Source organism: Gopherus flavomarginatus, chromosome 3 (genome assembly GCF_025201925.1).
Source record: "Gopherus flavomarginatus isolate rGopFla2 chromosome 3, rGopFla2.mat.asm, whole genome shotgun sequence".
In the NCBI taxonomy this organism is placed as follows: domain Eukaryota; kingdom Metazoa; phylum Chordata; order Testudines; family Testudinidae; genus Gopherus; species Gopherus flavomarginatus.
The window spans coordinates 281287364-281300317 of record NC_066619.1 but is presented as its reverse complement, the minus strand read 5'-3'; the positions used below and the strand labels follow the sequence as shown (position 1 = coordinate 281300317).

Genomic DNA, 12954 nt, shown 5'->3' with positions numbered 1-12954 from the left:
TATAAGAAACGGCAACTTACAGTTGACACTCGTCTCCTTTAATTCCTTTGGTAGTACAGAAACACTTTCCGGTATTTGTATTACAGACAGAGGCATGACCATTACACTTGCAAGCTGTAAAGGAGATTAAAAGAAATCGTTTTGAGTAAAACAGGAGGGAGAGATTTGTTTCTAGTGATTAAAATATTTAGGAAGAGAACTGAGATATGTTAAAGGTGAACTACAAACCAAAAATGTACTTGTGCCCATTTGCTTCTTTATGATGCTGAAATACCTCAATGTCAATTGGGAAGTTATCAGATTTTTGGTTTGTTTTCTGTCTTTTGGGGGTGGGGTTAACATTAAAAATATCACCATACACAGGAATCACTCGGTGAAGTTCTTTGGTCTCTGTTACGCAAGAAGTCAGACTAGGAGATCACAATGGTCACCTTCTGGCCTTACAAAAATAAAATAAAATCTATGAATCCTCAACTGCCCTATTTCTGCTGGAGGACACTTTGAAGAACTGCTGTACTAATGTGATGACATCACAAGGGAATGAAAATTCAAAAAGGGAGGAGCTGGTCAATGTTTACAATATCTATTTTCTCAAACTCCTGACAAACATTTTAGAGAAAAGCTCTGTGTGAACAGTTCAACACTTATACCTCTTCTTTTGGGAGCTGAAGGTTTCTCTAGGAAAAATGAAGACTTGATATCCCTGGTATTTCCAATGGTAAACAAGCAGAAAAAATTCTGACATCTTTATGAATAAAGGAGTAGTGAAGGCACAAGACATTTTTTCTTTGCAGTTAATTTAATATAATTCATAGGTTCATAGATTCCAAGACTAGATGGGACCATTGTGATCATCTAGTCTGACCTCCTATATAACACAGGCCAGAGAACCTCCCCAAAAATAATTCTTAGGACATATCTTTCAGAGAAATGTCCTATCATTGTCAGCGACAGAGAATCCACCCTGGCCCCTTGTAGATTGTTCCATTGCTTAATTACCCTCCCTGTTAAAACTGTATTCCTTATTTCCAGTCTGAATTTGTTTAGCTTTAACTTTCATCCACTGGATCATGTTATATCTTTCTCTGCTAGATTGAAGAGTCCATTAGTACATATTTGTTCCCTATGTAGATACTTACGGATTGTAATCAAGTCACCCCTTTACCATCTCTTTGCTAAAATAAATTATGCTCCTTGAGTCTATCGCTATAAAGCATGCTTTCTAATCCTTCAATCACTCTCATGGTTCTCCATTGAACCCTCTCCAATTTATCAACATCCTTCTTGATGTTACATGAAAATTAGATGAAAGGCTATCACAGTTCCCTTCAAACGGTGCCTAGATTCCTTTTGTGAGCTATTCAAGCAAAGGACTGAAAGGCAGACTCATCTCCTGTACCTTCGCAAGGAATACGTGTGAAAGGGAAATATACATGGCTTCTGAAGAAGTACTGAACTAAACACTTCCAGGAGTATAAAAGCAGTTTCTTCAGCCTCCTACTGTAAATTATTTGACCTTATCAGGATGGCTTGATTCAAATTAGAGCAATTTACATCACTGATTTAAATAAGCAAGCAGAAAACCTTGATTTAAATCATTGATTTTAATTGTGTTTTGCATTTAGACTTTTTAGTTATTTTTCAAAGGTTGATTCTCTTTAATTCGATAAAACAAGCTTAAATGTGCTGGATGCATTAGGAAAAATACCAAAGTGTATCAAACATATTTTGCATTTAAAACTAACTGATTTATTAAACCAAAGAAGCATTATCTGTAATCAGTACTCTGAACTGATTATTTCTGGTTATCCTGTCCTTCAAGATTTCAGAAGTAGCTCTCCTTCTCTCACATCTAGCCATAGTTTGAAAGAGGATAAAAAACCTTCCTGCTTTTTCAACTCCCAATTGGTTTCTTAACTTTGAATGAACTAGTCATTAAACTGAACTAGTTGAATAAACTGAAAAGAAAATGTTCTCTCTGCACCTGAACAAAAGGATACTGCTGTCCAACACTGATTTAGCACTTCAGCAAACTCTGATTTCAGCTACTTAGCCAGTGACTTCCGTCAATAGAGCAGTTTGATTTTCTTTAAAATTTGGCAGAAAACATGTACTGCTTATTATTTCTTGTATTTAATTTAAAATGATAGATTACAATACATTTTGGCCATAACACAGGATGACAATTTCTGTTTTTTAATAGTAATTTTTTTAATTCCTGTATTTAAATTAAAAAATCCAATTTTATTTAAAAACATGGATTTTATTTATTTTACATAGTCAATTTTTATGCACTGTGGACCTCATAAAAGTCAAAATAACTTATGATCTATAGATTAGCACTCCCATAGAGCACAGTTCCTCAGGCTTTTTCCACAGTGAGGACTGCAAAATACAAAGATTATCTCAGGGACCACTTCCATTCTCACTCACTATCATGAGAGCAAACTCCCTCCTCATTCATGACTTCATAACAGCTCAGTGGCAGCTACTGCACCCTTTGCGTGGAAGAGGATTTATATAGTTTAGCTGTCTTCCAGTGCAATTTAGCAACTCACGGGGGCAAGTGCAGCTCCCTGTCACCAACCAGCTGCCTGTGGACCACGAGCAAGTGTTCCAGGCAGCATCATTTTAGAATCATCACCAGAGAGGAAATTTATTTGATCTCAGGGATAAGAGTGCCTTCTATTTTACTCCAAATACCTTATTTATCTAGCACTAACATTCTTCATGTGAAAGTTCCATCAGAAAATTCAAAAATACTGAATAAACTAGAGAAAGTTCCCTTACAACTATTTTTGTGTCTCCACTGGCTATATTTTCTGCCCTTAGTTAACACCCTGTCTACAGAGGACAACCCTATTTTAAAAAGCACCTGCTGAGGCGTGAATTAGCTAGCATTCTGTTATCTTTCTGATATTGCAAATGGCATGGGGCCAATGAGAAAAGGGAAAATAACTCTTTGACCACAGCTCTATTAAACCTTAAAAACAGTAGTGTCCTAAAATAAGCTGTCTTAGGAAAAAGGAGAAGACCTCAGCTACCCCACCTTTTGCTGCCACCATTCCACACTTTTTGTCAGTCTCTCAAATTCCAAGTATACCATCATTTTTAGGATCTACAAAGCCTATATTATTCTGAGGCCTACAACTATTCCAAGACCTGATCACACTTCTATGCAGACCAATGCACAAGTCAGACACCAAGTCAGATACAAGAGCTCAATTCACAGGAAAGAGGGATTTTTCCACCTTCCATCCGCAGGAAAGTTGGAAACATCAACCCTGCCATCCCTCTGACATGAACTTTATCCCATTTGAGGGGGAATCTGACCCACGCTGCACCATACTGCCAGAACCAACTGACTAAAAAGGCAATCCTGTAAATCAAAATGTATGTTAATCATACAATACAATCACAATTATCACCAATAGCTGGTGAACACACAACTATTTCCAAATATTTAAGCTCCCCCAAAAGCTGTGACTGAAATAGGGTGTGTAACAAACCAACCAATACAGACAGAATAGAGGAATGAATACCCAAATAATCCCAGAGGAGAAAAAAGGAGGCAGCGTAAAGAATTAAGATAACAGAAAACTGCTCCTGGTACACACCAGCCAATCCAGTGCCTGTAAGGAACTCCAGGAATTCACCAGTGGCAGCCTTTCCAAGAGAAAACAGCTGCAACTGGCCAGCAATTGCTCTGGCATCATGGGATGCAGCCCTGCCTCCCTGGTCTCCATCTATAATCCAGGCTAGCCCTCATTGATCGAACTCTTTTTTTCCCACCTTCATAGTAAATATTGATAGAATGAGGGTAAACTAAAAACTTGGCCAAATACCTTATAGTACATTTTTTTCTTCTGACATTACCTACTAGCTTTATCAACTATGGATTAAATGTCAGTTGCTATCCTATTAATACTTAGCACGGTTTCCAGTTTCTTCCATACCTTTGAATAAAATTTGGCTTGGGATTTTATAAGGATACTAAGAGAAAGACAGACATTCCACTCTCACTGCATAGGAACGGATTTGAGCATCTAACTCCCCTAAGTCCACTGAAAATCTCTGTTTCAGTGCTTTCCACCTTTGACAGATTTTCTTTAGCCAAGTCTCCAGTGGATGTCATTGAGTCTCTGGCTCTTCTCTTTTTATGTGTTATAGAAAACTCTGCTGGCAGGAGGTTCTCTGTGTGAGGATGCTAACCACGGACTGTGACAGGAAGCCTTCCCCTCGGTGCCTCTTTAAAACCTCCTTATTCCTCAGGCTGTAGAGATCATGGGGTTCAGCAGTGGAATAATCAGAGTGTACAGCACAGAATTAGCTTTGTCCTGCTGATCAGAATAGCTTGGCCCGGGCCAGAGGTACACTAAGATCACAGTTCCGAAAAAGATAGAGATGGCTGTGAGGTGGGAGGTGCAGAAGGTCCTGCACCTGCCCTGTTGGGAGAGGATCCTGAGGATGGCTATAAGGATGTTCAGGAAAGAGCTCATCATGGTCAGGAAGGACCCAACACTGACAATGCAGGCCAAAGCCAGGGCAACCATCTCATTGTTCCAGGTCTCAGCTCAGAAGAACTTCACCAATGGCATGATGTAACAGGAGAAATGGTTGATGCGGTTGGCTTCACTGAAGCACAAGAGTCATACAACACACGAGCAACAACATAAACTGTTTCTGTATCATGCTCAGATAATAGACTGCACCTTCCCCCCACCCCTGAAAAAACAACTTATTCTATGTGAAATTCTGTGTCACAGGGACACACTGCAATCCAATAGTTAGAACTGAATGCTGGGAGTAAAAATTCATGTCTTCTATTGCCAGTTCACTCTCCAATTCATTGCACAGCTTGGGCCACTCATAACTCTGTACCTCAAGGCACCCTATGTAAAGTCAGTTTAAGAATACCAGCAATAATAATTCACATAGATGTTACGTGGTTTAATGTTGTATTAAGTATATAACACCATGCTTACCGTATTCCTAGACTGCCAATACCAGCACACAGCATGGGGTTATAGCCCTCATTCTGCCGCAGATTTCTTATGTGATGTTTGACAAGACTCTCCCATCATGCACATGCACAGGAAGACTGAATTAATGTTGCACAGACAGCCTTAATTCTGGCATTGCCTATTTTTTGAGAGCTTGGCTTTGCAACCTTAATATTCTTTTAGTGTAGTTTGGGTGTGTAATAAATGAAATACATAGTAGCTGATATATACAAAAAGTATCTGAGTGGAAATCAGATCCCTATGGTGATATGCGGCAGTATAAAACCCCCGAGATTAGATTATACTATAGATTTAAGACTTCACTTACACTGGCATGTTCCTCCATTAGTAGGATCTCCATAGTAGCCGGATATACAAGTCTCACAGTGTTTGCCAGTTGTCAGGTTCTCACACTTCTCACAGACGCTTTCATTTACACATTTACTGTGCCCATTGCACTGGCAGGCTGAGGGAACAAATTGATACTTGGTAGTTGTGCTCAAATATAGTGCTTCACACAGTGTCTGAAGAATCTCATCTGCATTTTGGGTTAGCAGCTTAATCAAGTTATGAATGGAACTACTTCATGCAAGTTCTGAATTGCAAAGAGATCGTGATTCTCATGTTATGGGTCATGACATCTGAGATCATCACAAAGATGACTGTTTCAAATTTAAAATGTTAGAGGGGTATAAAATAAATTGATTACCAAAGTATACAACAGAGATAACTGTTCTGACTGGACTGGAAGCAACAAGAAGGAGAGGTCCATGGGGTTGGGGGGAGGCAGGCAGTCCACATATTTCTGGGATCCTCACTACATTACTCAACACAAATGTGCTGCATAAGAAACTGGCCCTTGCTAACAGTCAACTGAATGTTTTATTTAGAAACCAAGAACTGCATTTCTTCTTACGTTCATTCATTCCTCCTGTTTACATATACTCAAAAGGGATTAACAGAAAGACTAAAATGCTGTAGTCTGACTGCGGACTCCTTCCTTTTCAAAATTAAATTTACATTCTTTGCGCATATTTCACTTTTTCTCTCTTCATTTAGTAATAGGAAATTAAGTTCTGCAATCATTTAAGAATTTGGTCTTTCACCTGGAGTCTAAGACTATATCTATACTACACAGCCTTTTAGCAGGGGTGAAAGTGAGCTGGTACAGTACGGCGTACCGGTAAGAAGCTGGTACTGGCCCGTACGCAGCCCATGTTAAAGCACTGTTGCTGCCCCTTTTGCCTCCCTGTCGGCAGCCCTGCCGGTAGGGACCATACCAGCAGGGCCGCTGACGGGGTGGATGGGGCAAAAGGGGCAGTGGCATTAAAGCACTGCCATGGCAAGGGACCCTCCTTAAAGCACTCTGCCTCTTCTTTCCCACCCACTCCTGTTGGCAGGGCTGCCAATGGGAGGGGAGGGCAAAACTAGCAGCTGCCTTGGGTATGGCGATTTAAAAAGGCCCATGGCTCGTGGAGCCTCAGGGCCTTTTAAATCGCCACCAGAGCCCTGAGCGGCACAGGTCAGGCAGCGCAGATGGGCTGGCTGGGGGAGACTGACCCCCAGCACTGGCCCTTCCGCCCGAGGTCCTGCCCCTTCTGGGGGCTCGGAGTTGGGCCCCCGTACCGGTAAGAGTTTAATACTACTTTTTCCCCTGGCTTTTAGCAACACAAGTCATGCAGCGTAGCCGCTGTTTGTCTGCTCTCCTGCCGACAAAAAACTTCTACTCCCAATAAGAAGCATTCGCATTGTCAGCAGGAGTGACAACGCGCTGTTCACACTGACATTTGCTGCGGCAAGACTTTTGTCTTGGGGTGAGGAACACCTCTGACAGACAAAAGTTTTGTCATTCAATTACCAGTGTAGACATAGCTTAAGTTTTACGACCTCTGAAGTGTTTCAATTATTAAAACACACTTTTGCACAGTTACCTGGACACTGGATAAAGGACCAGTTGTATTTGTTCTCTGCTGGACACATGCTGACATTAAGGATGGGTTCCAGGTAGTATTTTCCTGTTGCTGGTGGAGATGGCATCTTTACTGGACCTCTGTAGGAGCCTTCCATGCATTTCCCCTTTCCTGTGTTACTAGGGTCCGTACACCAACCACAGCCAGGCTGTTCCAAACAATGAGCACATGTGCAGTAGCCAGAACAGTTTGCAGCTTTGAAAATAAAGGTCAAATGGTAAAATAAACCACTAGATACCTCACAATACAAGATAATATTTGAAATAAGAATCATCATTTGCCTTTTATTGATCTTAAGACTGATCCTTACACGTTGGAATCAACATTTATTCTAATACATTTATAAACACATGTCTTTTCATGAATCTCTATCAGTGTACTTAATCCAACAATCTCAAAGCTTGCTTTTAAACTTTACTGCAGACTAAAACAAAAACAGAAAAGAAATGGCCTGTTATCCAAATTGGTACAGTAAGGCACAGAGTCTAAATCATTCAACCAGTTACAGAGAAAGCCATTAAACAGCGGAAAAATACCCAGTCCCTTTCTACAAATTAAACAGTGCACACTAAAATTTTGCTGAATGTTTTCAATTAACTATTTGAATTATAACCATCTTATTTACAATACAATATTTGAAAGATAAAATGCATGGTCTCCAAATGAAGGACAGAAACATTTAATTTGATTAACCAATGACCTGTTTCAAATCTTTACTGAGATGTACCCCTACTTTATTTATACATGAACTATATACAGCTTAATATTACAAGCTTCTATTTAAAAAATATAAACCTACATTAGAAAGAAGGGGTTATCAAGGTAATTCGTCCTCAGTCTACTGTCTCCACAGAACCACTTGGTAGAAACTGAGTGCAACACGATGCAGACGCAAAACATTCTAAAGCAAACTTGACAGTTAGGGGGCATATGAAGATTGCTCAAGCCCAGCATTCTGCTGAGCTAGGGTGTAAATTTCACACACCCGTTAGCTATTCCTCAGTTCCTTGTTAATAAGTGTGACTGTTTTGGTGATGACAGAGAAATTCACTTATTTGCAGGATCAACTTCAATGTTGTGCTTTCTACTTCAATAAACAGTTTCATTCAATCACAAATTTGATCCTGAACAAATGAAGAAAGATTTTCTGTACTCAGAGGGGAGTATAATGTCTTTCTATCTTAACTATTGAATTCTTGGCAGTGTTTGCATTTTGACTTTAGAGGTAGAAAATACGCTTCTATTACTTTGCTCCATTCAATCACGTCTCCTAGCACTTCCTTCAACTCCAGGTATGTGGAGTAAAATACCAACTATCTGTTTATGAATTAATAATTCAAAACTAATCATTTTACAGGGTTTCTAAGTAATTTTCATATTCACTGAAGAGAGAATTAAAAGAAACAACCTATTGCAAATACTGTAGAATGAAAAATAAGCCAGCTTCATCCAGAACCATATCATCTGATTCCCTGATCAGCCTCCAACAGTTTCTAGATCCTAGTAAACTCAGCCCCCTAATTTCCCTCTCAAACATTTAATGATAATTCATTCCCCCAACTACACCATTCTCTATTACCAATGACTTTGCCCAGACCCCAACTCCCACGAGGCTCCTACAAAATTCTATAGCCTCTTTATGGTTTCAAAATACACAAAATGACAACCTTGCTCTTCTCCTCACTGCTCTTTAGCTTTTAAAATAGCGCTCTTTTCAATTCACAGATCAAATTAGAAATGAATACTTCTAACTTGGCAAAAATATTTTACATATGTTTTGCTAATAGAAACATTTCAGAATGACACGTTGAAAAATTGAAAAAATTCCGATAAAAAATACTGGATGTGTTTTCATCTTGAAAAAAAAAAACCTGAGTTTTCATAACCTCATTTGAGAGCTTATGTTATTTACTGTTTAGGTTAGAGCCATACTTTAGGGCACAATCCTGCTCAACATCTTCCATTAAACATAAAACATAGCATGTTCCAGGATTGGTCCTTACATTTGCAGAGCTCATCCAATCAGGGAATCTGTGATTTTTCTAACACTATGTAACTGAGTATGATCTTGTCACATTAAATTTGTTAGCAATTTATGCAAAGCCAAACTTTCTTAGACCATCTTTCCAGGTACAGAGGAAATTACTTACGTGGACAACTGCTCATGGTGTACCACTCCATACACTGGCCATAGGGGAAAGAGGCCACGTAAGCATTTGAGTCCACGCACTGTTTCATGTTACTGCACCACATGCACTCAGAGCTGCCACTTGTGCACTCTCCACACGCCGTCCTCAAGGCACAGGGTGTGCGACATTGCTTGGCACTGTGGTTAGCTGGGCATTAAGAAACAACACTCAATGACATGGGAAAACAGATAACACAATATTCTAGTTTATGGTAGTAAATTACAGGCCCTTGCTCATTTGCATAATAAAAAAATAGAGGTGAATTGCTCTTTGTCAACTAGTCAAATTGGGAAGTTCAGTGTGACAAATATACTAGAACTGGGTGAATACTGAATTTTTTCTGGTTTGCTGGCAGCTCTGAAAAATTGAAAACAGCTTAGTGTCAGGTTGAACCAAAAAATAAAATATTTTCAAAATTTCTGATGAATCAAGAAGTCAAAAAAAAATCGAGTTGGGTTGAAACAAAACATTTAGTTTTAACCTAACTCGAAAATTTTTTGTTCCAATTTCGGGTATTTTCGTAAGTGCAAAAAAGAACTAGATTAATAAAATGTGGTGCAGGGGGAAGATGACTTCTATTATAATCATTACCCTAGTGGTTAAGATACTTTCCTGGATTCAATTCCCCCTTCTGCTTGCTGTGGGGGAGGTAACTTGAATTTGGATCTCCCCACTGCAGGACAGGGTCCTGGCTATGGGATATTCTGGTACGGTGCTCTCTCAGGCCACCTCTATATTGCCAGCTAAATTGGCACCGCTAAGTCTATGGGAGAGGGCTCTCCTGTCGACTTTGTACTTCATCTCTCTGAGAGGCAGAAGCTGTGTCAATGGGAGAGCATCTTCCGTCAACATAGAGTGATGTAGATACTGCTGTAAGTCGATCTAAACTACGTTGACTTCAGTTAAGTAACTGAACTAGCGTAACTTACATCGACTTACAGCATTAGTATAGACCAGCTCTCAGTCTCCTGTGTTGAACCTTTTCTACTTTTTGTAAATAATTAAATAGTCTCTGAAGCAGGACTTAAACTCTGGTCTCTTACACCCTAGGCGAGAACCCCAAACACCAGTCAATATAGTCACTCTCACTCTCTTTCTCTGGCTCAGAGACTATTCCTTGTCTTTATAAATGGACTACAAGTTGCCACTATGCATTTTGTGAATGAACTCCTCCTTTGCTTTTGTCAAAATGCCCAAAGTCAAAACAAACATTTTGAGTCTGGTCAAAATAAAATGGCATTGCCAACATGTTTTGATAGTTTTTTGATCAAACCAAAAATATGTGATTAACTTGTGCCCAGTCTGTGAATAGTTTTGGGTTGGCCGAAACTGTGTTTTTCAGTGATTAGTTTATTTGTCCCCCAAAATAAAAAAAATTAGCCCAACTCTATTACTAATTGGAAAATCTCTCAAAATTTAGTTTGAGTATTTAATCAGCTAGTTGTTGCTGAACTGAAACATTTCATCTGTAACATGGCCATAATGAGAAACTTTACAATTTGAGATCTCCACAGTAGGAAATATCAGTTAGAGCAATTCATTTTTCAGTAATTATGAATTCTCTTCAGTGCAAATGCAGAGTAAAACTGAAAGGAAACAAGTTGAATGTTATTGCTATTTACATCTTTATAGTGCTGCATATACGTTATCCATATAGTCCTCTTCATGCTTCTGTGAGGTTAATAGTGTCAGCATTTTACATGTGGAACAGTGGGATAAAGGTTAAGTAACTTGACCAATGCTACAGATCAAATCAGTATTAGAACCAGAATTCTAACTCAAGAATTTTTTGCTCCTAGTCCAGAGCTTAATCCACTAGACAACAATTTAGACCAACCATTCTCAGACCAAAAAAGACAGACCAATTTAAGTTTTAAACTAGTTATAGACTAGGTTAAAATATTGTGAGAATGTTTAGTTAGAAAATTAGTGACTCACAATTAAAGTTTCTGCAAACATCTTCATCTCTGACTTTATCCTGTACTAGCACAAAGCAGGACTTACATTGGTGGGGCTAATTTAGATATGTAATCAGCCAGCCTTTCTAAAAAATTAAAAAGAAGGCTCTAATTGTTATTCAAAATAACTATCTAGAATGGAGAGTTAATAGACCCAGCCGTTTTAAAGATATGCAGTTCCATAAACGACAGAGGACATAAGAACATAAGAACGGCTATACCGGGTCAGAACAAAGGTCCATCCAGCCCAGTATCCTGTCTACCGACAGTGGCCAATGCCAGATGCCTCAGAGGAAATGAACCTAACAGGTTATGATCAAGTGGTCTCTAGCCTGCCGTCCATCTCCACCCTCTGACAAACAGAGGCTAGGGACACCATTCCTTATGCATCCTGGCTAATAGCCATTAATGGACTTAAACTCAATGAATTTATCTAGTTTTCTTTCTTGACTTTTTTTCCCCCCCAAACTCTCGTATTTCCAAAGCGTTTTCCTCGATAAACTTTAAACTTCGAAAAAAATTATCCTCTGGCTAGACAACATGTACAAAAAAAAATGAGGTAGAGAATAGTTCTTATTTTTTAGTAAGAAGATTGTTCCATACCATAATTAACCTGAATGTCACATACAAATATACAACTGGAAGAAAGAGTTAAAGCTAATTATTGCTCCACAGTCTCACTGTACTTCTGCTGTTTTTTTAAATGCCTGATTTTTGTACAGAATAACTAAACAAAACTATTGTTCAAACTGGTCTGCTTGGTTACTGAATGATACAAACATTCAAAATTTAACTAGGAGATCTTATTTGTATAACTCAGACAATAAAATACTTCTCAACTAGTTCCCCATAAAAAAAGCCATTCATCAGCAGCATATTTACCAAGCCTTTCACAGACACTGCCATTAACGTGGTCGATACATGTTGCAGCCTTCAATCCCCGCTGGTAAGGCTCCGCTAAATATCCACAAAATCCAGCACCACTTGGTTCCCCAGGCAGCCACTGGAGCAAGGTGTTTGTAAATGGAGACATGTCTTCCCAGCACCAGTATGACACATTGATCTTCCGGAGCCCAACCCATGGGGTCAAAGTTTTGGCCTAGAGACAAAATAAATGTTCGATTGACTGAACACCATAATTTTACCACTTCACATAGTTAAGAAGCAGGACTTTAAAAACAAACAAAAAAAAAAACCCACTAACGTCATGCAGTGTATATGAACCACTCTAGCAGATTTGGAGGTGCAAACATCAATTAAGGGCATACTGTTTTCTCAGTCCCACTGGACTTACACAGCACATCAACTGGAGAATTAACATCCTTCAGGCATGTGCCTTATTTATCTAATTTAAAACACACTCCCTCCCATCTCCCAAACCATTCCACACAAACCTTTTTTCAGCTATTTAAAAACTAAGCAGTAGAAAGGAAGAAAAATATTTTAATACATTTTAAACCTGAACAATTCTGAAGTTAACAAAAAGAGCTAGCCTCAGATGCTCATGAGTGTACTACAAAAGGTAAGGAATAGAAGCAGCAGTTTTCTGGGGTGATTGTTATACAGAACGTAAGGGTGACTTAAAGAAAACAACTACAAATAGTTTATCTAAGCAATGAAAACAATTACCATCATTGGGAGGCCCACAAAGTAATCCACCTACTTCAAAACATTTTATCTTCGATTAACGTAAACCTGCAACACTTACTGAAACACTGTGGATACTCAGCACCTCTGAAAAATCAGGCCACATTTTTTCAGGGGAACTACAAATGAGCAGACAAGCTGCAATCACTGGGCTCTTAATCAGTGAGCACTCTCCCTCAGAAACTCA

The 12954-nt window shown here is 39.0% G+C and overlaps 2 protein-coding genes across 5 annotated transcripts in view; one reads left to right on the top strand and one right to left on the bottom strand.

Annotated features, from left to right (window-relative positions):
- The window catches only part of LOC127046411 (uncharacterized), a 632746-nt gene that overhangs the window by 341668 nt on the left and 278124 nt on the right, over positions 1 to 12954 (top strand). The gene's annotated exons all lie outside the window — the stretch shown is intronic.
- ATRN (attractin) overlaps positions 1 to 12954 on the bottom strand; it is a 384706-nt gene that overhangs the window by 278623 nt on the left and 93129 nt on the right. For all 4 annotated transcript variants that reach the window (XM_050943298.1, XM_050943297.1, XM_050943296.1 and 1 more), the window contains exons 16-20: positions 12003 to 12219; positions 9124 to 9309; positions 6935 to 7168; positions 5332 to 5469; positions 21 to 114 (exon numbers count right to left, since the gene is read on the bottom strand). In XM_050943298.1, coding sequence (XP_050799255.1) covers positions 21 to 114; positions 5332 to 5469; positions 6935 to 7168; positions 9124 to 9309; positions 12003 to 12219 — 869 coding nt within the window. The remainder of the gene's footprint in view (positions 1 to 20; positions 115 to 5331; positions 5470 to 6934; positions 7169 to 9123; positions 9310 to 12002; positions 12220 to 12954) is intronic.